The sequence below is a fragment of the Macaca nemestrina genome, chromosome 6 (assembly GCF_043159975.1).
Source record: "Macaca nemestrina isolate mMacNem1 chromosome 6, mMacNem.hap1, whole genome shotgun sequence".
Lineage (NCBI taxonomy): Eukaryota > Metazoa > Chordata > Mammalia > Primates > Cercopithecidae > Macaca > Macaca nemestrina.
Window position 1 is genome coordinate 135,156,465 of NC_092130.1, and position 27,303 is coordinate 135,183,767.

Genomic DNA, 27,303 nt, shown 5'->3' on the forward strand with positions numbered 1-27,303 from the left:
CAAAGCTTGATATTTGTATTTTTGAGATTTTCTCTCCTTTTTTGTCCAACCAAAACCTTTACTCCTAACTCCAGGTTTTTAAAATTGATTTTAAGATTTGAAAAGTTTACAAAAGTCTTAAGAAGAGAAGAAGAATGGATCAGTGTACAATAATTGTCACTGCTGGGGAGAAACAAAGCAATAGATAAACAAAGTCTTGAAATGTGGTGTTTTGTAAATTGCTAAGGTAAAAAAAATTACAAAGAGGAAACTGCTTTAACCCAATTTATGCATCTTAATTCACTCAGAGACAATAATAATAATAATATCATTTATAATTGTGTGCAATTTCATTTCCAGACTTTCACTGAATTTCTTGCTAAAGAGGTGGAGAAAATCAGCTTTGAGATTCCAAGTTGATAATGGCCTCTTCGTTGGTGACAATATCCACTCCCTCTTTCTGAGACAACTAGTCATGAGATTTGGCTTTGGAAGTGTAAGTTTAAAAAGGAACACATTTTAAGAAGGAAATTAAAATTCATCAGTTCAGTATTGGCAAATTATTAACCCTTTTTCATCTTGCTCATTCATTAATTGATCTGGTGATCAGACATATAAAATTTTTTGATGTGAAGAAATGAGAGTTTGAAAATACATGTATACTTTTTACTAAAATAGAAAATACAGCACTTCAGTGAGGAGCACAGGCAACTTTGGAGCTGATAGACTCATGATAAGAGGTAGCTCTGTCACATGAAAGCTATGTAAAATTTTTGTGTTAATAAGCTCTCTATCCTAGAGTGTAAAATGGAGACAATATTGGCCTTACAAACATGTGGTGAGGTTTAAGTGAGATATCTATGGAGCATAGAGCACAGGACTCAGCACAGAGTACTATCATTAGATATTATAGAATGAATATTACTCACACTCTAAGGTAAAAAACACAAGTCAATAATTATAAGAACCAACTTTACTCACACTTTAAGGTAAATGATGCACATTAATAATTATAATTCACTATGATAATCATGTAGTAATAATATGTATAGCGATATACATATGTATATGCTCTAGGAGTACAGAGGAGGGAATTCCAGATGAAGCTGGAGGATTCCTGGAAGAGGTTCATTCATTCATTCATTCATTCAACAAATATTTATAGAATTCCTACTTTGTGCCAGGGGTATAAGATTCAGTATTGAAGTCTATAGGGAAGGTCATTGCTCTTATGGTGCCTTCTGATGTATCAGAAAAAAGTAAAATAAATATACAAGTTAATTTAGGAAAGAAGCAGCACTAAATGGAAATAAAACAGATAAAAACATAATGAGGGGAAGGAAGTGAGGAAGCTTAAATTGAAGAGCATGTCAGATATATTTTTTTCTCTACAGATACACTCTTTATCCTTTGCCCTGTCCTAGACATATGAATAAACCTCTGAGCTATGGGGCTTCTATTGGGTTTGTCCAGAAGGAAACCCCAGCAAGAAGTTGGAAGGAGGGGGAAGAATGAAGAGAAGTTTTCCGCCTTGAGATTAAAATCTGTGCCTAATCATGTTAAGCTAGATAGAAGTTTATTAGGGAATTTTTTATTCTAGTGGTCTATAACTGTTATGGTCATTAAAATAATGCAACAGATGTTAAAAAGGAATTCAACAGGATTTAAAAAATATACTTAATTAAAATGCACACACACACTTCTTACCTCTTATAGTTCTATTCTTTAAGATATAATCTGTATTTATATCTTTTAATATATCTGCTTCAAACAAATAGAATAATAAAATAGTAGAAGTATTCTGAGGCTTTTCATTATAAGACATAAAATTAATATTTTTCAAATATAAACCAAGAAAATTTAAGAAGATAACAAAATAAAAATACATAATTCAAAGTAAGAAAGATAGAATATATTTATCTGTGCATGATAGAATTGCACATCAATTAAACAAAATAAAATAAAAATAGGATACTGCAATGCATAGAATTTTTCCCCTTTTCTGTTCAGTTGCTAAACTGCAGGCTTTAAAGAGTGTCTGTATATGGTAGGTATCCAGTGAATATTTATTTTTATTTTATTTTTTTTTAGAAGGAGTCTTGCTCGCTCTGTCGTCCAGGCTGAAGTGCAGTGGCATGGTATCGGTTGGACTGCAAGCTCCGCCTCCCGGGTTCAAGCAATTCTCCCGCATCAGCCTCCTGAGTAGCTGGGACTACAGGCGCCCACCACCACGCCCAGTCAATTTTTTAAATTTTTAGTAGAGACGGGGTTTCACCGTCTTAGCCAGGATGGTCTGGATCTCCTGATCTCGTGATCTTTCTGTCTCGGCCTCCCAAAGTGCTGGGATTACAGGCGTGAGCCACCGCGCCAGGCCCAATATTTGTTGAAATAATGAATGAATGAAGATAATTTAGTAAAATACTTAGTAATAAGATGAAAATATAAAAGAAACCCTTAAATTTTATTTTATAAAAAATAACTCTCACAAAATTAGAATTCACACCAGATGCAAATATGTTCATAATAATGACCAATATAAAAATACTTTGGAGAAAGCATCATAGTGTAACTAGAAAATAATTAATAGTTATATTACTAAGAAATGGAAATTCTATTAAGAAAAAATAAAACAATAATTAATTAAATGAGAAGTCATAGCAAGGGGTAAATCAAGAGGGCAAACAGAACATTCATTCACCTCCACTTCAGAATTAAGTTCCATTAAATAACAGAAATGGTACATTTTAAAGAAATGGTACAAACCCCTGGGGAAAATAATAACAATTTCCCGACACCAGTAATTTCAAGACATTCTAGGAACAGAGAAAGTAAATGTTATGAAATTTTTGGAAGAAAAAATTTAATAAAAAACAAAATAATAAAAACAGGAAAAACTCTATAAGAAAAAAAGCACTGCAAAGGTAAATCTTTTCCAGAGGGTAACATTACTTTACATTCAATGAACAGATGAAAAAAGTTGCATAGAGGGACTCTGGGGCAATTTTCAAAGCATTTACTTGAAAACTGGGTTCAGAAGAGTTGAACTCTTTGGGCCTTTGAGAAATTAATAATACACAAAGCAAAAAAAATTTGACTTGGCCGACAAAATTAAAGATTGGTTATTTTAAAAAAGACAAAGGAAATGGGTAAGCTCATTACATTCTCTTTTTTTTTTTTTTTTTTTTTTTTTAAATTTATTTATTATTATTATACTTTAAGTTGGAGGGTACATGTGCATAACATGCAGGTTTGTTACATATGTATACTTGTGCCATGTTGCTGTGCTGCACCCATTCTCTTTAAGACAAAGAGAAAAGAAACAACATGGGGAATGAGATAAAGAACAAAGATGCAGAGAGGAGAGTTTTGTTGTTGCTGTTAAAGAGAATATAGTATACAAATTTACACTCACAGTTCAAAAGCTTGGAAGAACTGGGAAATTTTCTGATGTAACATAAAGTATCAAACAATTCAATAGCACTATCAAATAGCCCAACAATTGTAGAATACATCAAAAGGCTGGCAAAAATACTCAAATGAACACATTTATGTGTTTCTAAACATAAACTTTGACAGCTATATCACTTACATGGAATAAACAGTTATAGAGCACAGAAGAAAATAAAGCTTTCAGATCTCAGTCTGTGAAAAGCTAGTATAACCAAAGCTGGCCAAAACATAGCAAATAATAAAAATAATACCATCAGCATTTTCATCATCTAACAACATATTGAATTAATACAATAGTCTAATGTGATTATATAAGATTTATGCCTATAAAGAAAATATTAATCATGTTTATTATTATAATAGATTACAATAGTAGGTTAAAAGAGAAAAAACAAAGAATCATCTTGACATATGCAAATTAATAATATGTATCAATTTATTTTCTCATTAAAACAATTCTTCACAAGCAAGAAGAAATCTACCTTAATATGATGAAGGCTACCTTACTAGTAACCTATAGCAAATGCCATAAAATCAGAACAGTTACTATTACATATCAGTATGATAACAGTGTCAGTTAACATTGTAACTATTACTATTCAGTATTTGATTGACATTGCTTGAGAATGTAGCATGTCAAGAAAAGTGTATTATAAAAATTGTTAAGAAAGAGAATAAACATATAGCTGATAGATGACGTGATTATTTACTGACATTACCAAAGAGAATAAACTAAAATACTGTATTAGATACAGTTTAATAATTCCCTACTACAGCTATATGCAAGAACAAAGTCAGCAGTAAAAAAAGAATTTTTCTATAACTGAAAATAGCCAATTGGAAAGCACAATGATAAAATGTCTCTTTTCCAAAAGTCAGAACACCTATGAAATACCTACCAACAAATCTTTACTAAACAAAAAATTTCCAAGACTTACATTAAAAAACTATACAACAGGCCAGGCGTGGTGGCTCACGCCTGTAATCCCAGCACCTTGGGAGGCCGAGGAAGGCAGATCATGAGGTCAGGAGATCAAGACCATCCTGGCTAACACGATGAAACCCGGTCTCTACTAAAGTACAAAAAATTAGCCGGGCTTGGTGGCGGGCACCTGTAGTCCCAGCTACTCAGGAGGTTGAGGCAGGAGAATGGCGCGAACACTGGAAGTGGAGCTTGCAGTGAGCCAAGATCGCGTCACTGCACTCCAGCCTGGGCGACAGAGCAAGACCCTGTCTCAAAAATAAATAAATAAATAAATAAATAAATAAATAAATAAATACTATACAATAGATTACCTTGTATTTCTATACATTGGTAAGATAGGTAGAGATATAGATTAATGGAGAGATTTACATATTAAGATGTACTAATTTGAGGTTATGACTATGTTAATTATTTTTCAATTAATGCATAAATTTAAGGTAATTCCAAACAAAATTCCAGCTGGATTGTTTAAAATAATTCGACAAACTTAAATTAACACGAAGGGGAAAATAGGAACAAAAGTATCTAAGAATTTTAGCTGGGTGCAGTGGCTCATGCCTATAATCCTGTAACTTTGGGAGGCCAAGGTGGGAGGATTGCTTGAGTTTAAGAGTTTAAGACCAGTCTGGGAAATACAGGGCAGGGCAACCCCATCTCTACAAAAAAAAAAAAAAAAAAAAAAAAAAAAAAAGAGAGAGAGAGAATTGTTGAATAGTTGTGGAAATATTTTAAACAGACATGGGAAGTAAAGTCTGCTTTCATTGATTCAAATTTCTCAGTCTTTTATATATGGCCTCTTTTCATTCTTTGCAAGGAATCCATTACTCTAAAATTATATGCATGGTGAAAATTTTATATATAAAATATATTTAAAATAAAACATACGTATGTATCACATATGATCATATGGTAAAAGTAGGCAACTTACAAACGAATAACTATAAGAAACTCAATGAACATGTGAAACCTGTTTATTCTTACTAACAATTGTGAAAATGCAATTAAAACTCCAGTGGCCTACCAGTTTTTTCTTGCTCATTTTAAACTGGAAAAAGTTGTTAATACCTGATTTTGGGGCAAGTGTATGAAACAGGTAACCTCATGTGGTCTAAGAAGAAATACATATTCTGACAGTCTTTGGAGTGCAATTTAATAGTTATTACCAAGAGTAAATGTACCCATTAATTGAGTAATTGTCTTTACCTCCAATGTTTTCTCCATATCTATATTCATAAGTACACAGAGATATAATAAGGATATTAACTGTCATACTGTTTGTAATAGCACAAAATAATAAAACCTCAAATGTCCATTAGTAAAGGAGATGTTAAGTAAATTATGGTATATTCATTCAACAAAACAAATGCAGGCATTAAAGAAAAGGATGTTATAAATTATCTCGTGCTAATATCTTCAAGATATATTTTGAAACCTTAAATCCAAATGCTGGTACAATAAGTATATTAAGAAATTAGTTCTGTAACAATACAAATCAATATATTTATGTTAGAGTCGAGAAAGATAGACATGTGCCAGAAAAATGAAGATGAGTTGATGGAATAGTTTAAGGTTTTTCTTTTTAAATCTTGTATTGTTCAAATGTTTGCCAAAAATATGCATCATTTAGTGCTGATATAAGATGAAAGAAATAGGGAAAAAATATCTATTTTGCTTTTGAATAGAGACTCAATATTGAAGGATGATAGTTCTTCCTAGTCTATGTGCAATGAAAACGAAATGTCTTAACTACAAAGACAAGTGCCAAAATTTGTCAAAAATAATTCTACATGTATATGAAAAAAAATCATGTTTAATATGTATATATACAGACACATGAAGAGAAATATGGATGTTGGAATTGGTCCACCGTATATTAAAACTATTAAAATTGTATAGTATTTTTTGTTAGTCTTTATATAGACAGATCAATGGAAAAAATTCTGAAAAGTAAATATCTGTCAATCTTTTAAAGTGGCGTAGTCTTTTCCAGTGTTTGCTTTCATAAACATTTACCTACATTTACCTATCATGATTTTTAGTATTTACATTATAACACTAAATCATCTTAAACTCACTTTAGGAAATAACATGATATTATATTCTACTTTCCTTTTCCCTGGAATAGTTAACCATCCTAGGACGATTTGCTATACAACATATCCTTTGCTCATTGATGTGAAATGACAATTTTGAGCTATGGTTAACACTAAAGTGTGTTTCTGGTATGTATGTATTTATTTATTTATTTATTTATTTATTTATTTAGAGACAGGGGCTCACTCTGTCTCCCAGGTTGGAGTGCAGTGGCGCGATGTTGGCTCACTGCAACCTCAGCCTCCAAGGTTCAAGCTATTCTGACGCCTTAGTTATCCAAGTAGCTGGGATTACAGGAGCACGTGGCTCATTTTTTTTGTATTTTTAGTAGAGATGGGGTTTCACCATGTTAGCCAGGCTGGTCTTGCACTCCCGACCTCAAATGATCTGCCCCCCTCAGCGTCCCAAAGTCCTGGGATTACATGCATGAGCCACCGCACCCGGCCTGGTTTTGACTCTTTTGCATTGCCTTATCTGTCTCTTTCTCTGCTCAGTACTACCCTAAGCAATTCTAATACTTTGGAAATTTTTTCATTGTTTTCATTTTTAACCCATAGCCTATGAACTGTTAAAAATGATTTATTAATCCAGCTAAACTTTGAAAACATTTGTTGCTTTGGTTGCCATGGAGAAAACTAATAACACTTTTTTTATTGTTTGTCTTAAAGTAAGTAAGTTGCTTTACTGGTTACCAATAATGACTGTATATTGCTGGTGAGTCGTTTGGTTTGGTTGGTTTGCTTTCTTTTTATTTTATTTTATTTTATTTTATTTTTATTTTACTTTAAGTTCTGGGATACATGTGCAGAACGTTCAGGTTTGTTACATAGGTATACATGTGCCATGGTGGTTTGCTGCACCTATCAACCTGTCATCTAGGTTTTAAGCCCCTCATGCACTAGGTATTTGTCCTAATGCTCTCCCTCCCCTTGCCTCCCAGCCCTTAACAGGCCCTGGTGTGTAATGTTCCCCTCTCTGTGTCCATGGAATCATCAAATTTTGCTTGAAACTTAAAATCAATTTTGGAAGGAGCACCATGTTTATAATATTGAGACTTTATGGACAAAGTATATAGCTAATTTATTTAAATATTTTTATGCCATTTATCAAAATACATGTTTATTAAACTATGGATCGCAGACATTTCTTGTTAAATTTATTATTATGTAGTTTTCATTTTTAGTTGCAATTGTGAAAAACAATCATTGTTCTTTATATTGCCTTAATGGTTATTGCCGATGCTTAGGAAAAATGTTAATTTTTGCATGTTTACTAAAGTAACCAAAAGTTGATACCAACTTCCCAGTTTCTACTATTAGTTACGATGATTATCCAGTTGATTATTTTGGGTTTTCAGGAGACAATATTATCAATTAAAAATAACATGCATTGTAGAAATGTTGGATATAAAGCTTGTTCCGACTTTAACAGCTTTAATGTTTCATATTAAACACGATGTTGGTGTGGCTTTCCAGATAATCAGATTTGCCTGTGCACAAGACACCGAAAGACTGTGAGGTTGTCTGTGAGGAACTTTTTTTTTTTCACTGTTCGTTACTACTGTCTTCTTAAACAGATATTCTTATTTTATTTCCTTACATATGTAATATGTTTGTAACATATTACTCTGCCCTACTAAGATGACCAAAATGTCTTATCCCTTAAATCTTTAAGTTTCACTGAGATTTTCCAATAAACCGTCAAACTTCAAGTCACCAATCTATCCTTTTTGTTTCATTTCACATGTGCTAGCATCTGCTGCATGGAGATTTTATTTTAGATTCATATCAATCTTCTGCTGCTGTCTGCAACTTGATCTTAAGCAGAGTATTAAAGGAGACAGGGAACATTTCAGGAGATGCACAATTCTTGTATATATAGAACAGCACCCATTACAACTACTGATGAGATATTCTCCTGAAATTAATTCATACTTGATATTCTCTAATGTGTCCTCAGAAATCAGATTCTTGTAAAATACTAGGCACTTTGACATCCTGAACATCTAATGACAGAGAGTCAACATGATGGTAGTCTTATTTCTTTCTTTTTTTTTTTTTTTGAGACGGAGTCTCACTCTGCCGCCCAGGATGGAGGTCAGTGGCCGGATCTCAGCTCACTGCAAGCTCCGCCTCCCGGGTTTACGCCATTCTCCTGCCTCAGCCTGGTAGTCTTATTTCTAAGATGTCTTTGAAATAAACACTCTCATTTAGCTCGCTAGATTTTAGCTTGAGATAGTTTATCAACGAACTGATGCAAAGACAAGCTAAGAAGAAAGTATTCTGAAGTTTCAAGATTCTCTCTGTCTCTTCCTCTATCATTGATTCCGTTCTTTTATTGCTTTCACTTTGTCTCAATCTTCTTGAGAGTTCATTCTTCTTCCAAAGAAAAGTTAAATTTCATATTCTAAACAACTTTAAATCAACACTCTGAAAAGTAAAGAAACAAGACTTTTTATATTGCTGACAACTTTAAGTTAATGCATTGATTTAATATACACATTCTCAAAGTTTAAAGAAAATGTATTTTTTGAGATTTTGAATAAATAAAATATGGCCTAAAAGCTATACTTGGAACAACCAATGACTTGTGATCTTTTTAAGACATTTCTTAGTTCTATTTTGAGATCTTGTTTTTCAGTGATTCTGTCATATCAGTTTAGTACAAACCTTGAAACTCAGAAAAACTTTTACTAAAATAACTGCCTGGTCATGAGTAAGATTAAGTTGCAATAGAACAAACAGAGAGATTGTCTAAAAGAAAAGCAAAACTTACTTAAACTCAGCATAACATTTCAGATGGTATATTTTTACATTATTATAAAATTTAAAATTTATGTTAAAATATACATTGTCACACTCATGACTGAAAATAGAGGGATTGAGGAAGCATGCAGAATGGGAGAAAAGTAGGGAAACATCTTTAGTCTAATAAAGAAAAGCTGCCTGAGTAATCGGGTCTTTAAGCAGAACTGTGCTTTGGACAATGTTTGTTTTTATCCATTCCCGTGGCTTCCTTCTGCCCTCAGCACCTGGTATCCTTATCTGACCTCTTGGATTTCCCAAGTAGAGAAAGGTCTCCATTTTGAGAGATGAGAACTCTGTATTTTCATATTTTTCCTATTTCTTACCATTAAAATTTGGCCATCTATACTTATTCTTAGGGTTCTGGTATATGATTAGTTGAAAACAGATGGTGTCTGAGTCAGGACATAGCTCCGTGAAAAAAGGAGATTTAGCAGAAGCTATGGTAAGGAGAATGGTAGGGAAATCTTACAGAATTGCAACAGAGTTAGGCCTAATGGCTCGTTTCTGCTTCCCTCTGCTCTTTTCTCTGTTCTCTGCTTCCTTTCTCAGCCTTTGTTAACTCCTTTCTCAGTCTTTGTTAGCTCCTAAGGAAGGCATCCAATTGTCTTCCTTTGTCTTTATCCTTGCTTCCCTCATTGTTAATTGGCTTCAACACTGTTTAATTTTTCAGAAAAACGCCTTGATTAGCCTCACTCATTATTTTTTTTTTCCTCATGATAGGTCACTAGTTGCCAGCCTGACATACATTCCCTCCTTGAGTGCTTGCCCCTTCTCCACAATATTCGGCTTGAGTTAACAGGAACCCAGGGGATCTGGGACTCTTGGCAGGGTAAGATTTCCTTTGAAGAGGCTGTGGGCAGGGAGGCAATGCTTGTATCTGAAACAAATGTTTTGGGACATTCGGGAGTCTTGAAGCTCTTCAGACCCAGGGGCTGCCCTGCTGAGTGACTGGTGGGTTTGGCAGCACATTTTGCTTCCTTTAGGTAATCCAGTGGGTTTCAGAGATGCAGAAGGAATAAGAGGAAACGGATAATGCTTTCCTCGGCATCAGTACCACGCTTGTAAGTTTCCCTTACGAATGTTCCCCTCTTCTGAAATGGTAATGACATTCTGACAAGAGATTCCAAGATGTCTTGACATCCTAGAGTTATGTCGGTGAACACTGACCGACATACACATCCCTTGGTATGTTTCATTGATTATGTAACTTATCTAAAAAGATAGGTCAGCTCAGGCGAGGCCTCCCTCACACACTTTTCTTTCTTGGTGGCTGATAGACCTGCTTGCATGTGTATCGATACGAATGGCCTTGGAAAGAAAGAAATCCCGTCCCCTGTCTAAAGAACTCTGCAAGAATTAACAAGGATAAGTGTAAGGAGGTCAGTTGTCTGTCCCCAGGTGCAGAACCTTAATCTGAAAAGCCCCAAGCAGCTGGTTACCTAGGATTACACAGACCTGGTAGCTTCTGCCCTCTGCCTCTCTCTCTAGTACACACGCGCACGCACACACACACGCACACTTTCCCTGGTACTTGTGACATTTATTTTCCATTGTCAAACTTTACTTTCTTTTGGACATTTGGTTTTGCACGTAATTGTTGGCATGCATAGTCAGCTCGTCCCCCTTTCCCCATCTGTATCGTTATTCAAACAGGCGTTCAGACAATGTCTTCATGTTTAAGATGTTTGTTTGTTTTGGACCAACACACACTCGCTAGTTCAGGCTTCCTCTCTCTCCTCTCTCCGCTCTCTCATGCAAACATACACCGAGTCCTTCTCCACGTGTACCAATGAACGTTTCCTCCGCGGGCTCCTGAGTTCAATGTCACGCTGGGCAGAAGTGGAGCAAGAGTAACCAGCATGTGTAGAGTGCGGACGGCGGGAGGGGGAGGGGGGGCGGAGAAGACCCTTTCTGGCCAGCAGAGGGCAGCCGAGGGGAGGCGCTGGGGCTCGAGGGCTGAGCCGAGCTGAGCCTCGCCTAGCTCTGGCAGCCTCAGCCTCAGCACCAGCCGCGCCGGAGCCAGGAGCGCAGCCACTGAGGGCAGCGGCGGCGGCGGGAGCCAGGCGCGCAGCAAGGACCGGCGCGGGCGGGAAGCAGCAGCAGCCGCCGCCGCCGCCGCCGCCGCGACGGGCAGCTAGGCTCGCCGGCAGCCGGCTCGGGCCCCTACCCTCTCGGCTACGTGTCCCCGGCGCCGGGCGGCCGGCGAGTCTGGAGCCCGCGCCGTCGCCGGCCGCGTCCTCCGGGCATGGAAGGAGGTGGCAAGCCCAACTCTTCGTCTAACAGCCGGGACGATGGCAACAGCGTCTTCCCCGCCAAGGCGTCCGCGACGGGCGCGGGGCCGGCCGCGGCCGAGAAACGCTTGGGCACCCCGCCGGGGGGCGGCGGGGCCGGCGCGAAGGAGCACGGCAACTCCGTGTGCTTCAAGGTGGACGGCGGCGGCGGAGGCGGCGGCGAGGAGCCGGCTGGGGGCTTTGAGGACGCCGAGGGGCCCCGGCGGCAGTACGGCTTCATGCAGAGGCAGTTCACCTCCATGCTGCAACCCGGAGTCAACAAATTCTCCCTCCGCATGTTTGGGAGCCAGAAGGCGGTGGAAAAGGAGCAGGAAAGGGTTAAAACTGCAGGCTTCTGGATTATCCACCCTTACAGTGATTTCAGGTGAGGGTTCCCGGTCGCTGCCCCACCCTCCCTTCAGACGCGCCCTCAAACGCGCTTCCCTGCCCTGGGAGGGGGGCGCCCCGTGGACTCGGAGGGCGGGCCGGGGGTGGCGCTGCAGGCGGCGTCGGCTAGGGCTGAGCAGGCTCCACTCGGCGCCTCCCGGTAGTTTCCACCCAGGAAGGGCCCGGAGGATGTGCTCCTGTTGTCCGGGAATCCCGGACGGGCTCTCCTCCTCGGCCTCCTGAACTTCGGGAACAGATCAGGGAAGGATGGAGGCCACGGTGACCGCCCTGGGAGGAGGCGAAGTTGTACCAGGGAAACTTTTACTTAAGAGACGAGAGTGTGAGGAAGCGGGCAACCACCCTTCCTCGCGCGGCTCGCTGAAGTGTGGTCTCAACCAAGAGGGAAAAGGAGGCTTCTGGGGCTCTGGAGAAGGCGGGGTAACCGGAGACAGCGATTCATACGCCTGAGCAGTTCCTGCCAGCGCTTGCCCCGGGGAGTGTGTTTAGTCTGTTTTTCTTTATAGCCGCTGGGTATCCTGGCTGTGTTTTCTCAGGAACAGCGGCTGGCAGGCAAGAGAAGGGCAATTTGCACTTGGATGGTCCCCAACGTGAGGTCTCACCAAAGCCAGGCGCTTCCAAGCAGGGCAGGAGCGTGGCAGGAAGCCTGTAGTCCCCGAAACGGAGAGAGGGGGCGTTGCCAGAGCCCCCATCCTGGAAATAGAGCGGCACCCTTTCTTGACCTTGACTGCAAATCTCTTTCAAAAATCTCTTTCACATCCCTCAGCTCGGGAGGGAGAACAGAAACGCTGTCAGAAGGAAAACTCCGCTTTAGAGAATTAAAATTAAGACGTTTTCTGATCTTATTTGTCGCCCAAGTATTCGTTCGGTGATAAGCATGTTTAGAGATTGTCAAATGAAGGTCGTGTAGTAGATCCTCTTATTAGCGTGCGCACAGTTATCTTAGCTCCTGAACAAGGCTGGACTTTCCATTTTAAAATCCAGAACTAGTAACTCTTAATAACTCAGGGTAATATTTATTTATTTGGCCGAACTCGTTCGAAAAGAAAAAAAAGATCAACTAAAGGAGTATGTGCATATACTAAGCATTCTTTATAGGATAAATACAGCAATGTAAACCAGCCTTGGAATTAGTTTAGAAACTAAGGGAAATTATCACCAACTCCATGCTTTAACGGGAGCTGTCCACAGTTCTGATTGACATTAGCTGTGAAAAAAACCACAGTCCCGCCACACAAAGGCTCATAGTGACTGTCTTTGCCTTCTTTGAGATGTTTATCGTCTCAGAAATCAGTAGCCTCTGTGATCTATGCATAGAGTGAATGGATTTTAGAAAGTGTATAATTTTAAGGTACTTATTTGTAAAAACACACAGCAAAGTCTAAAAGAGAATTTATAAAACCTAATGAAGTTTATAGTCTAAGAGTTTGATTGAAAAATGTTCATATTAAAGAGATGTAATAAATAATCAAACCGGTTTCCTCCAGTAGGAAGATAGGGAAGCAAACTTATAAATGACCCTATTCTAAGATGTATAAGGTTGTTGTGTTCTTTAGAGTTTTAAAGGTGGGAATCAAGTATAGAATATTGTCTCTTCCTCAGTCCCCAATGGAAATATAGTTCACCTCATTTTAAAATTTTTAAATGAAAATAATTTACATGAAAACAGCCTCCAGTCTTAATAGCAAAAATAAATGGGGTATTTCCAGAAATGTATGAGGTTCAATATTAACATGCAAAAATGCTGAACTTTTAACATGTAACTTCACTCAATAAAATGATTACATATGAAGCTTTTATTTCTTCAGCAATGTGAAAAGGACTATCTCTTTTCAAAATATCATACATCAAATAATTAAACTTTTTCCCACTTGCTAAATAAAAACATAGGGCTGCTTTTCAGGAATTAGAATAGTGTCCAAAAGTCTTTTGAATGAATGGAATTACAGGATTCTCCTTATTTTCCCAAGGAAATCTTCTGAGACAAAATATCTCTTTAATAAAAACATTGTTACTGAACAAAGGAACTAATTGAAATCAGGTGATGATTTAATTTTATTGTTCATTTCAAAGAAATGGGAAATGATTAAAACGTGAGCTAATACTCTAAACTCCAGTGTGGAGAGTTTGGAATATTTGACTTTCCCTCGTATAAATGGAAAAAAGAACATGTCAGGTGCAAATTAAGCAATTAGAATTATTTAGATCTTTTTAAACTGAAAGATACCTGAAAAATAGATTTTAAAACAGAATTACAATATACACTGGTGTTCTAAAACAAACTAGAAAAATAATCATGTACTTGTTTTCATTCAGAATATATTTACATCTTATTATTTCATTAATGTTTTTGTATGATCTCAAAGTTTTCGTATGATTTAGATAAGATTTTCTAAAATCTATAACATGTCAAGATAATGTAATGAAAAAACAAAAATATGAAAGACAAAATTCCAGCAGTATTTTTTTTTCTACAGGAAAAGCAATGTGTGAGTAATTTTCAACAGATACTAGAAATGTTTGTGGTCATGATCTAGCCTTTACTTTAGGCCCTTTTCTGAGGGTTCTTTCAGAGGGGTGCTTTACTACAGTTCCTAAAATGCCAAACTTAAGTTCATTAATTATGTAACAACTGAGTGAGTGACACTTAAGAGTAATTTCCATGAAGAGTGGGGAGAGAGTGCAAATGAAGATATCCAGAGGATTCTTTTCCTTGACACTTTTAATAAGCCTTTGCATGGCCAGAGAAGTTTACTATGTTCTTACTCCAGGGCATGTTGTGACTTTAACACTGTTTCTAGTTTCCCTTCTCAGGATAATTTTTAAGACTGATAGCTTTCTACTTTATTTACCTCAAGGGACTGTGCTCCCACTGAGACTTTCAGAGAACTACCTAGTACCTCTTTTCCCCGCCAGAGCCCAAGAGTGCTATTGCTGTGTCTGGCAGGTAGTTTTCTCTACCCCTGGTGTAAGTAGGGCAGAGATGCTGCATTTACCTTTTTCCTCAGGAAAAAGGATGATAATAAAAACCTTCAGAGAATAAAAAAGAGTCAAATAGTATCAGATACTGTTTGAAATAACTAGGTGGAAGCTACAGAATTTAGTAAACACAACAAGTTCATGTTTTTGTTTATACTGTGGTATATAAGCACCCAAACTAGGGAAAATAGGGATAGTTACTTAAAAACAAATGTAGCTCGATTTTTCTGTAGTGACAGCATGGTCTTACTCTTATTGAATTTCATGTGAACAACACACAGACACATTTAATTTGGAGGTTAAATATGATTTTTAAAAATTCATGGTGATTTTATATTAATTAGCTAGAATTTTACTATGGTTAAAAAGTGATGGTCAGCAAGCATTGTGCTTCCACAGCCAATTGATAGTTATGATATAATCATTTAAATAGATTGAAAGAATATTTAGAATACTTTTGTGGATGATTTTTATTATGCAAGCAATTTATCTTGGAAGAATTTATCACCGGACCATTTGCCATTTTAGGGATTCTGTCATTATTTTGTTCCATCATGCTTACACAAAGGGACTTTTAAAAAGAATGCTCCTCTTCCATATATATTGCAGCCAATATCTTGCTCCTCATAATGGAGGCAGTTTTGTATCTTGACTTCTTATTTTTTTTTCCATTTCTTTTCATCATTAGTATGAGTGTGTGAAAAGCTTACTGTGTTATAAGTACCCAAGGACTCTAGAGATGGGAGTTACTTCCTGAAGATACTTTCACTTCCGGTCTTCCATCTCTGCTTTGGATTGCAGCCACAACTGTACTGATACCAGAGATCACTGATGTGTTCATTAGGGAAGGGAGGCTTCACCAATATTATACAGTTCATTATAGAACATTTGCTTCCAGGAGCTTCTCACAAGAAAACAGTTCAACCTTCTGGGGTTTAAAGACTAATTAGCCTACTGTTACATTTTCTTTGTGCTGAACACACTCTGTATGCTGCCAGCAATGCTTCTTTTATTTGCTTTTCTTATCAACATAGCCAAAATTAACCATAAGAATTTATTGTTTTTTCTAGATTAGGTGAACCTTTTTGTGCTTTGTTAAGTTCAGTTACATTTTTCTTAGTGGCTCTAGGAACTGTTAGACATAATGTGAAATTTCTTCAAAGATTTAAAGGTGTGAATTTATTTAGTTACTTTTTCTTAGTATACATGTAAGTTATGCAATTTTAATTTTTAGAAAATGTTTCACTGTTACATTTAGTAGATATGATTTATACTATTAAATTATTATAAGATGGTTTTCATTTTTTTCTGAGCAACTTTCCCTTTAAACCTGCTTTTGGGGTATGATTGCAAATTGAGAATTAGTGAAGAGGTACACTTTACCAATCATATTTAATTATGTGGACTTGGATTTATGAACATGCCTGTTGAATAATGAAAGAAATTTAAATGCACTGGAAAGATACATTACTTGTTATTTGTATCATAGGTTCGTTTATCTACTTGATCAAAAAACCCAAACCAAAACAACATCACCACCAAAAAGCAAGATAAATAGTCTTTGTAATTCTGCATTATTATACTCAGTGCACCTATGTCCTACAGTGAGCAGGAAGCCAGCAGAATGCATTTAGAATGATTTTCAGGTGAGAATCTTATTCTGAATATAATTCTTGTGTTTAGCAGATAATTCACTTCATTATTTAGAAACAACAATTGGGCTCAGGAAAAGGACTTTCAAATAGAGTCTCGTATAAGTACAGTGCAAATTATTGCAGATGATTAGCACTACACGAAGAGTACTGAGCATTTGCAGGGTCTGTGACAAATTTTCATTTTATCATTTTGTGTAAAGAAGTAACAAACCATGAATTAGACTGACACTATGTATTTTAGTTGTAGAAATAGTGATAATAAAGAAAAACGTCTGCCTGCACTAAGAAAATTACATTTTCTCTAAGTACTTTTCTTCTAAAAATAATTTTCTTTGTGAAGGCATCTGGATGTACAACTTACCATTAGTTTTATAGATAAAAAATCAGGATTCCTGGTGCATCCCGGAATTTTATGTTTTTGCAAAATAAACCTTCATGGCTCTGTTAATTCTATTTGTATATATGTGCTACAGAAACTATTCAAGGGATACCTATATATGTAGAAGAATATATATAGAAGTAAAGAATATATATAGAAGTTGATTATTTTTGACTTGAGTGTTTATCTGATACATTTTGCCCAACTTTGATAAAATTGATTTCATGACTCTTTCAAGTTATGTTAGTTAATATTCTCATAGTATTTTTCTATTTTGTCTAATAGTTGACCACTCAGTTAAAGCAAAGAAGCAACATTACTCATACCTTAAATTTACAACTTATAATTTTATTTGTATAAACCTAATTTTATTTTCAGGTCACTAGCTGTAACTCTAAAAACATAAGGCTAATTTTACATACGTACAAAGTTAGTAAATATTTATAAATTTTAGACTATCAGCTTTGTTGTATACAGTTATTCAGTATTTTTAAAAGTGCCACAGCAAACATCTTTGCACCTGACTCTTCATTATGTTTTGGCTAAACTTCAGGGAATGGAATGACTGCCTATGAACATTCTAGAGATTCTATACATATTAATTTGACCAATTAATACTGCTTCCAGTTTACAGATTTCTTAAAATGACAAGAATAATGTAGGTTCTCCAAGGTTGACATTCCTGTTATGATATTTACAGTCTGTTTTGGGACAGAAAGCGTAACCTGTCCTCCATTTCATTCAACATAGAGTGACAAGAGTGATCTTTAAAAAGCAAATCTAATAATATTGTTATGCTCTTTAAAACCCTTTAGTAACCTCCCATTACTCTTAGACTACATTTGACAAACTTTCTTTGAGCTTCAAGATCCTGCATAATGTCAGCCTATATATGCAGCCTCATCACATGCCACTCATTCCAGCACTGTGTTCCAGCCACTTGGGTAAATTTTTAGCTCCTAGAACAACCTGAGTTCTCTCCTGCAACTAAGATTTTAATGTGATATTACTCCCATGCTTGAAATACTCTTTTCACTTTTTATCACTCCACATAACTAGTTTCTACTCATCTTTTAGGTTTCCATTTAATCATTGTGCACACACTTATTTTTCTATCTAGGCTTTCTGTTCAGCAGAATTTATAATTATTTTTATATGTGTCCCTTCCCTGGAATTTAAGCCATGCTAACTTATGAATCTTACTCAGTTTTACATTCCCAATGTTGTAAAAAAGTTCTTGCCAAACTTTCTTAGAGGCTTCATTTTTTTTTTCTTCAACTTTTAAGTTCAGGGGTAAATGTGTAGGATGTTCAGGTTTGTTAAATGGGTAAACATGTGCCATGGTAGTTTGCCGCACAGATTATCCCATCACCTAAGTATTACATTCAGATACGGTTTTTTTTTAACAACTTTTTTGAGACGAAATTCATATACCATACAATTCACCCATTTAAAGTAAGCAATTCAGTATTTTCTAGTAAGTTCACAGAGTTATGCAGCCATCACCAGAAACAATTTTAGAATATTTTATCATCCCAAGAAGAAACCCCATATGCATTAGCACTCACTTTCTCTCATCTCCCACCCTCCCGCTCAGCCTTAAGCAACCAACCGCTAATCCACTCTCTGTCTCTGTAGATTTTTGCTTATTCTGAATATTTTATATCAGTGAAATCATGCAATATATAGTCTTTTGTTATTGGCTTCTTTCACTTAGCATAATGTTTTTTCAAGGTTCATTCATGTTGTTACCTGAATCAGTACTTTATTCATTTCCTTGCTTAAAAACATTCCATTTTATGAATATACTACCTTTAATTTATTCATTTATCAGCTGATGGACATCTGAGTTGTTTCTGCTTTTTGGCTATTGTAAATACTGCTGATGTGAATATTCTCATACAAGTTTTTGTGCAGAGATGTTTTCATTTCTCTTCGGAGTGAAATTTCTGGGTCATCATAACAGACCTGTAATAAATATTTATTGACTGAATGGACAAAGAATTATTCTTCAACCAGGTCATGAGCACATTTAATCTTAGAGTTGATAAATTCAGATGAAAACTCTTCTTTTTTCCTACAGTAATACCTGGCATCTACTTCCCACTGGCACCTGCAAGTATGTGCCCCAACTATTACATTTCCCTGCCCAATACACAGATGAGTAAATGAAACTGAAGAGGAGTTATGTAGCATGAACATGGTGACATAGATAGATAGTAAGAACTGGGCCAGGAATTCAGTTCTTATGAATATTAATTTTGTCACTTCAGCTCTTTTACATAATAAGAAACAAGGCTGCCAGTATAAATAATTCTCCAAACCTTCTGGGACACATGATGGATTGAACCTAATCATTTGTACTTCCTCCCTCTTGAAGTCACTCCAAAATAATAGGAAAAAGCACAGATACATTGGTAAGTAGAAGAAAGAGGAGACATCAGAGAATATAGATCTCAAGCACATTTGTAAAATGGGAAGTTAATAGAGAAATTATTCCACTTCCAGAATCCTTCACCCATTGAAATCCAGAAGAATTCAGGACTTGGAAGTGCCAGTTATGAAATAGTTCCAGGAAAGCCAGATTGAAAACAGAATTAAATAAGGGTTTCCTTAGTGAATACAAAACTCCCTGTGCTGACATTAGGATGCTTGGAGCCAGGTCTGTTTTTCTCAATCAGGAAACTGGAGAAAATACCTCCAAAGGGAGACATTTCAAAGTCTTCAGATAAAAAATCATGTTTATTGCCTAATCACCCTGCAAAAACTCCGCATGTGTACAATGAGGCTGTAATTATATTTTTGGTATGGCATTGGTTAATATGTAACTGAAAGCAAAAGATAACCAGACATTTGCGAAAAGTCTCATAGGCAAGACTAAATCAAACAGAGAAAGACTAAATCAAACAGCAAAAAAAAGGTCCAGAGGGATGGGATAAGGAGAAATGACAGTATTATAAAAAATGCTCCACAAATGATATCTTCATAAATGTTTTATCTGTACAATAAGAACATGTTGCTATGGAAAATATGGCAAGAAATTTAAAAAACAGCTCTTGGATGAACTGTGTTAGCAGATAAAGTCTAGGAAGTCTATCAGAATTAGAGCAAAAAGACAAAAGGGAATAAGAAATATAAGAAAATATAGCAAAATCAACAACTAATTTATAAGGTCAAAATCTACCATAAGGTATTCTAGAATGATAAAAAAAAGAGTGAAAAGGGACATATGGAATTAATAGAGACATTTTCGATAAAATTTTCCATATAGCAGCAACTGAAATGTCTGTTCTGAGGAACTCATGGAATACTTAGCATCATGAAAGAAAAAGACTATCCAAGGATCATTACACAGAAGCTTTACAACACCATCGAATAAGCAACAAACAAACAAATGACTAAGACTTTTCAAAGAAAAAGTTACATACCAAGAAGTGGGAATAATACTTTAAGTTAAATGACAATGTAACAATGTCTACAAAATTCTGAGAGAAAGTAATCTCGATAAGAAATCCATACCTTGCCATAATACAAAGTTTAAATAAAGATACTCAGAAATTAAGAACTCTAGTATTAACTACCCATGTACCCTTTCTTAGAAAGTTACTAGATGACATGTTCCTGCAAAACAAGAAATTACACCAAACAACATGAAGACATAGAAGCTAGGAAATGGGCTTTAACACAGAGAAACCTGAAGTCCTAGGAGTATCCCAGAATAGCTAGTCTTGAAAGAAACCAGTCCAGACTGGGGCAGGAAAGCAAAGCGTTCTGGAGGAAGGCCTTCAGGGTAGGAAAAACAAATAGATGGATATCAGCACTTGATAAATAATGTTATTAGGTGTTCGAGAGATCTTTGGAACAAGATATTGATGACTTTCATATAAATATTTGTAGAGTACATTGGATACAAGTAAATAAACAAAAGACCTTTATTAACTCCAGAATGATCTAAAGATGTATATAAAAGGGAAATGAATCACAGTTCCTTGCTTGGTTCAGCAGTGCCTAATGCTTATTTGGTAATAATAATGTAAACAAGTTGACTGTTTTAAATAAAGTTTGCGGTGCAATTATTCTAGGATGGTGGGAGGGCAGGAGAAACGTAAATGTGGTTTGAGTGATATAAGAAAGCTAAGTCCTTGTCTTCCACAGTTGGAAACTAATGAATAGTATTTAAAATTGATAAATTAATTTCTCTTTGAAATATGAACTAAACACTAAAAGAAACAATTATGGTGGTTGAATTTGGAAAGTGATATGTAGGGGTAAAAGGAAAAGGGAGAGGCTTATATGTTCTCCTTATAATCCTTCATGCTGTTTTGCTTTTAAAAAAAAAAAAGACTATGGGCATATATTATTTTGAGGTAACAGTGTTGGGAACTGTTTAGGTCAGAATCCAAGCTTCCCCACGTTAGTAACTGGACCTCAATTTTCTCAATTATAATATGAGGAAAAATATATATGTATAAAATTTGTGGGGTATATAGTATATATACTGTGTATATATACTATATATGCAATATAAACATTTCTACATATGTAGCACTTAGAAGTTATGCTCTGCATTTAATGCTATTTTAAGAGTTAGTTATTTTTATGAAAGTAAAATTAAAACAGAATTAAGGCAAGTTAGTTGTTTGAAAAATTAAATATTCTCTAAGTACATACTCTAACCATTTCCATAAATACTGAAGAAAAAATATATATGAAGGAAGGGCCATGTAAATGGTGTGCTCCTGTTTCCTTTTTACCTTCATGCAAGCCCTGGCAGCAGAAGCCCTGATGTGCAATGACATATTTTATGTATGCTATGTGAAATTGGTCTAGTCATGAGGCACTTAGCATTGGAAAACTGTGTTTTTTGTTTGTTTGTTTGTTTTGAGATGGAGTTTCGTTCTTGTTTCCCAGGATGGAGTGCAATAGCGCGATCTTGGCTCACCTCTACCTCCGCCTCCTGGGTTCAAGCGATTCTCCTGCCTCTGCCTTCCAAGTAGCTGGGATTACAGGCATGTGCCACCATGCCCAGCTAATTTTGTATTTTTATTAGAGACAGGTTTTTCCATGTTGGTCAAGCTGATCTCAAACTCCTGACCTCAGGTGATCCGCCCTCCTCGGCCTCCTAAAGTGCTAACGTTACAGGTGTGAGACACCGTGCCCGGCCAGAAAACTTTTAATATATCCTATTTCTGCAAAATTTTCCAGTTTACTCTATTTAGTTGGTATAGAATGCTACAGTATTGAACATTTGGAAATAGCTTTTAGGGAAAATTATAATGGCATTCATTGGGCTGCATGTGCTACTTTCTGTTCATCTTTATTTTCATCAGAAAATGGCATAGTTAAACCATTTGGGATGTTAAATCAGCTAAGTATTATATATGAGGCAAATAAGATGAGTTATAAACTGATAAATCTTTCATTTTCTTTTTTTATTGTCATGTTTAACAGTCTTTAAAAACTGTTATTTAGAAATATAATTATTTCTAATTAGGTACGTAAAAGAATTTGAGAAATACTATAAATTTGACAGAATTAAAAAAAAATCTTTGTGATATCATTTCTAGAGCAGTTGTCACTTAATCACCCTTGCAGAATGTTTTATCTTTGTTTTATTAAAAAGACAATGCACCTTATTAAAATTTACATTACCTAGGTTGTTTGAGGAACATGAGCAGAGACTGAAAATGAATATTTAAAGTTATTTGATTAGTTTTTTGTTTGTTTGTTTTTTGAGACAGAGTCTTGCTTTGTTACCCCAGGTGGAGTGCAGTGGCATGATCTTGGCTCACTACAACCTCCGTCTCCTGGATTCAAACTATTCTCTTTCCTCAGCCTCCCGAGTAACTGGAATTACAGACGTGCACCACCACACCTACCTAATTTTTGTATTTTTAGTAGAGATGGGGTTTTACCATGTTGGTCAGACTGGTCTCGAACTCCTGACCTCAAGCAATCCACCCACCTTGGCCTCCCAAAGTGCTGCGTTTACAGGCGAGAGCCACCATGCCTGGCCTATTTGATTAGTTTTTAAAGGGAGAACAACTGTTCCTTATTATTCCTATAGAATAGTCATTCTCTGTTAAAATAGTACTTTTTAAAAAATTGTCTTTTTTTCTAAACAATAAATTTGATATTTATCCTGAAATCCATGTAAGTGAATTAGAATGGAAAGTTTGGAGACCTGTATTTTCTGTGATCTGGATATATATCTAATGTATAAAAAGCAGAAATACATGCTAGAAGCACCAAGTTATGGTTGAATAAGTATTGCGCAATATAAATAATCCCATAATTCTATTGGCTATAATTACTGATTATACAAATCATTCATGGTTAGCCATTTGTGTTAGTGATTCTAGGGTTGAAAACTCATATAATACTTCACAGATCACATTAAAGCTATTGACACTCTGACCTGTGTATTTATTTATAATATTTTGCCTATAATTTCAAAGATTTGTAGTTTCCTTGAAGCACATTTATTTTTGGAACCAAGTTAAGACTTCCTGAACTATCTAATATTGTCATGCAGAAATAGAGACACTAAAAACAGTGTATGGAAGATTCAAAGATACAGAATTTTGGTTGGGCAAGCTGTTTAAGAATTATAGCTGAAGCTGGGCCAGGCATGGTGGCTCATGCCTGTAATCCTAGCACTTTGGGAGGCTGAGCCGGGCAGATCGCTTGAGCTCAGGAGTTTAAGACCAGCCTAGGCAACATGGCGAGACCCTGTCTCTACAAAAAATACAAAAATTAGGCAGGCATGGAGATGCATGCCTGTAGTCCCAGCAACTTGGGATGCTGGGGTGGGAGGATCCCTTGATCCCAGGAGATTGAGGCTTCAGTGAGCCAAGACGAAGCCACTGCACTCCATCCAGGCTAGATGACAAAGTGAAACCCTGTGTCTATATATATATATATACACACACACACACACACACACACACACACACACACGCATACATACACACACATTTTCAATATATTGGTATAAAGTAGGCACTTAATAAATTTGAATAAATAAAGAGACTTTTAGCAATATTATGCTTAACTTTGGTTTTTATATATAATTTCCAACAACCCTTTTCCCTATGTGCCCTCTAAAAAACAATAATTTAGTGTGGACATTTAATCTGCATTTTATTCCTTCACAGAAACATGCATTTGGAAATAAGATTTGAAGCCATTACAATTAAATAAATGCATGTTTCTATGAGCTCCTTTTACTATAATGCTTGATTTTATGTAGTTTTTAAAATTGGGATTATATATACCCCAATTTTTCATATATATATATATGATATCTTGTTGTCTTAGTTCTTTTGAGCTGCTGTAAGAAAATACCATAGACTGCATGGATTATAAACAACAGAAATTTATTTCTCGTGGTTCTGGAGGCTGGAAAGTGCAAGATCAAGGTGCTGGTTGATTTGCTCTCTGGTGAGAGTCTGTTTGTCACAAATGGCTGTCTTTTCACTATAACCTAGCAAGATGGAAGGGGTGAGGGATCTCTTATGAGGGCACCAAATCCATTCATGAGGGTTCTATCCTCATGACCTAATCACCTCCCAAAAGCCCCTCCTTCCAACACCACTATCATGTGGGTTAGGATATCGACATATGGGCTGGGCGCGGTGGCTCACGCCTGTAATCACAGCACTTTAGGAGGCCGATGCGGGTGGATCACAAGGTCAGGAGATGGAGACCATCCTGGCTAATATGCTGAAACCCGTCTCTACTAAAAACCAAAAAATTAGCCGGGCGTGATATTGGGTACCTGGTGTGGTGGCGGGCACCTGTAGTCCCAGCTACTCCAGAGGCTGAGGGAGGAGAATGGCGTGAACCTGGGAGGCGGAGCTTGCAGTGAGCCCAGATCTCCCCACTGCACTCCAGCCTGGGCAACAGAGCGAGACTCCATCTCAGGAGGAAGAAAAGAAAAAAAAAAAATGGATTTCAACATATGAATTTTAGGGTGACATAAACATTCTATCTATTGTATCTGGCATGGCTCTTCTTTCACAGCCCTGTAAAAACTATTTAAATGTCATTGCCTTTAGAATCAGTGCTATCTTAATCAAAATAAAGTTGAGAATGTATCCCTTTGGGCAATGACATTTAGAAAGAATTACATTACTTTTAGGTATGTATCATTTATTTTCTGTTCCACTTTGCCAAATTGTGCTATTTGATTTAACAGTGCACCTTTAAAACCCTGTTGTACAGGGATGGAAAGTTAACATTATATCCCTCAAGATTTAATTAATAAAATGTCGAGTCGATATTTTGAAAAATGATTTTTTTTTTTACTTTTAACTTTTTGGTGACCAGGATTTTTTTTAATAGTGTTTACCAAATTTACAGTGAAGAAATAATATTCCAATGAATAACGTCCTGAGTGACCAGTGTTAAATTAGCCCTCGTGTACATAGAAAAGATATCATAGACCCTGATAAAGGAAAATTGAAGTTGACATAATTTTCAAAAGCAAAAATAACTTAAGTCTGAAAAGATGCAAAACTAAGGTGGCAGCTTGGTTTTTGCATATAAAAGACAGAGCAAGACCAAAGTCCAAACAAACAAAAAACATAGGCAACTTTACAGGAAAACTATCCCCAGCAACCTGAAAGATAAGTGACACAAACCTTCAACAACTGCAAGACCTGTTGTTTTTGCACTATGTGTTGGAGGAAGGAAGCAGTGGTAAGCAAGGGTGTCTGACAGAGCTGAGAATATGGGAGACTCCCACGCAGCCAAGAGGAATGGGATGGAACAGCAGCTGAAACTAGGATGGAATTTGCACAATTGGTCTGCCTTAATTTGAAGAGGAGAAATGTGTGATCCCAGGTCTGGGGCAGGCAATGTACGTGAAGAGCCTGGAGCAACTTGACATATCATTAAGGAGGTTATCAAAGACTACCAGGGTAATAGCAAAAAGATTCAGGATCCCACTTGAAGAAGCCAAAGATGAGCTTTAAAAAGGATTAGAATTTCTATGATTTCAAACCTATCAGCTGTTTAAATTTGAGTTCATAATGATGTAAAAAATGATTACCTACTGAAGGTACCTTCACCTAATACATGAAGAGATAATATAATTAGAAAAGCATGATTTTATCAACCCTATTTAATTAATGAGCATCACAATAAAAAGAAAGGGGAAAAAGGAAGAGGTCTTAATTTTGAAAGAGAAAGATCAAGGCTATAAAGGACAGTACAATGTTATTATTTATATTTCTGTTTTACTCACAGATCTTATTTGTATTTTCAACAAAACCCTACTAATACTGAGGCAAAACAACTTAATGCAACTTTATACAGGGAAATTGTCCCAGACATAGTCTCAGAACGATCAGAATCTTAACTCTTTTAATTGGGTTTGAATGGATTTTCCCTCTTCTGAAGAGTGAAAACTTTCATGTCTACCAACATTTTGGGATGCAAGTCTTTTTATTATTTGGTTCATGTAGTTCAAATAGAAAGGAGGTATTATGTAATGGAATAGAGGAAGCCTAATAAATTCAAATCACAAATAATCAATACTTTTTTAGTATAATTTTTATAAAATATCAATTCTTTATTTGTTCAATGTTACACTGTTGTGATTCCAGAAAGCATAAAGTATTTTCAGGCTTGTTTTGAAAGTCAGTCAAATGTAGAATTATTTTAGAATTGTACACCTTTTAAGTGCACAAAGAGAAAAATCCCCTGGAAAACAGCAATATAATTTAGTTGACTGCAATGTGGCACTGCTTTTGCATTTCTTTCCTATGTAAAGTCAAACTGATATATATTAAACTGATATATATTCCTTCTGTATCAACAAATCATGTTGGAAAGAGAGAAAAGCTCTTAACCTACTTTCCTATCTTCAATTTTTAACTTTATCATGCTTGTTAATTGCTTGGGTGTCCTTTAACCATCTATTTCCATGATTCTTTCCCAGAGGCTTGGTTTAATTTTAAAAGTGCGGTGTATTCAGCCCTAATTATGAGAGCTCACTACAGGCAAACAGCGAGAGATAGTAATGACCAAAATGTGTTCTTAAATCAGTGTCACAGCTACGGCAGGCACATTGTTATTAACATTTTTGAAATACAGCCATGTAAGGCAATATTTAGAAGCTAGTGACATTTGAAAATAGCATTTCTCCCAAGAAACAATTTTATTAAATGTGATTTTTAAAATATCTACTTTTTGTACTGAAAGTACAATTTTTTATCAATTATTTAAGCCAGTCTAACACTCACATATTTAAATTCTTTCATAATCAATAAATAGACATGATATGGTTCCATGA

The 27,303-nt window shown here is 36.1% G+C and overlaps 1 protein-coding gene across 1 annotated transcript in view; it reads left to right on the forward strand.

Annotated features, from left to right (window-relative positions):
* Nucleotides 1-11,414: 11,414 nt before the first annotated feature.
* LOC105487501 (hyperpolarization activated cyclic nucleotide gated potassium channel 1) overlaps nt 11,415-27,303 on the forward strand; it is a 440,263-nt gene continuing 424,374 nt past the window's right edge. Inside the window, exon 1 of the mRNA XM_011750962.3 lies at nt 11,415-11,970. Coding sequence (XP_011749264.1) covers nt 11,561-11,970 — 410 coding nt within the window. The 5' untranslated portion in view covers nt 11,415-11,560. The remainder of the gene's footprint in view (nt 11,971-27,303) is intronic.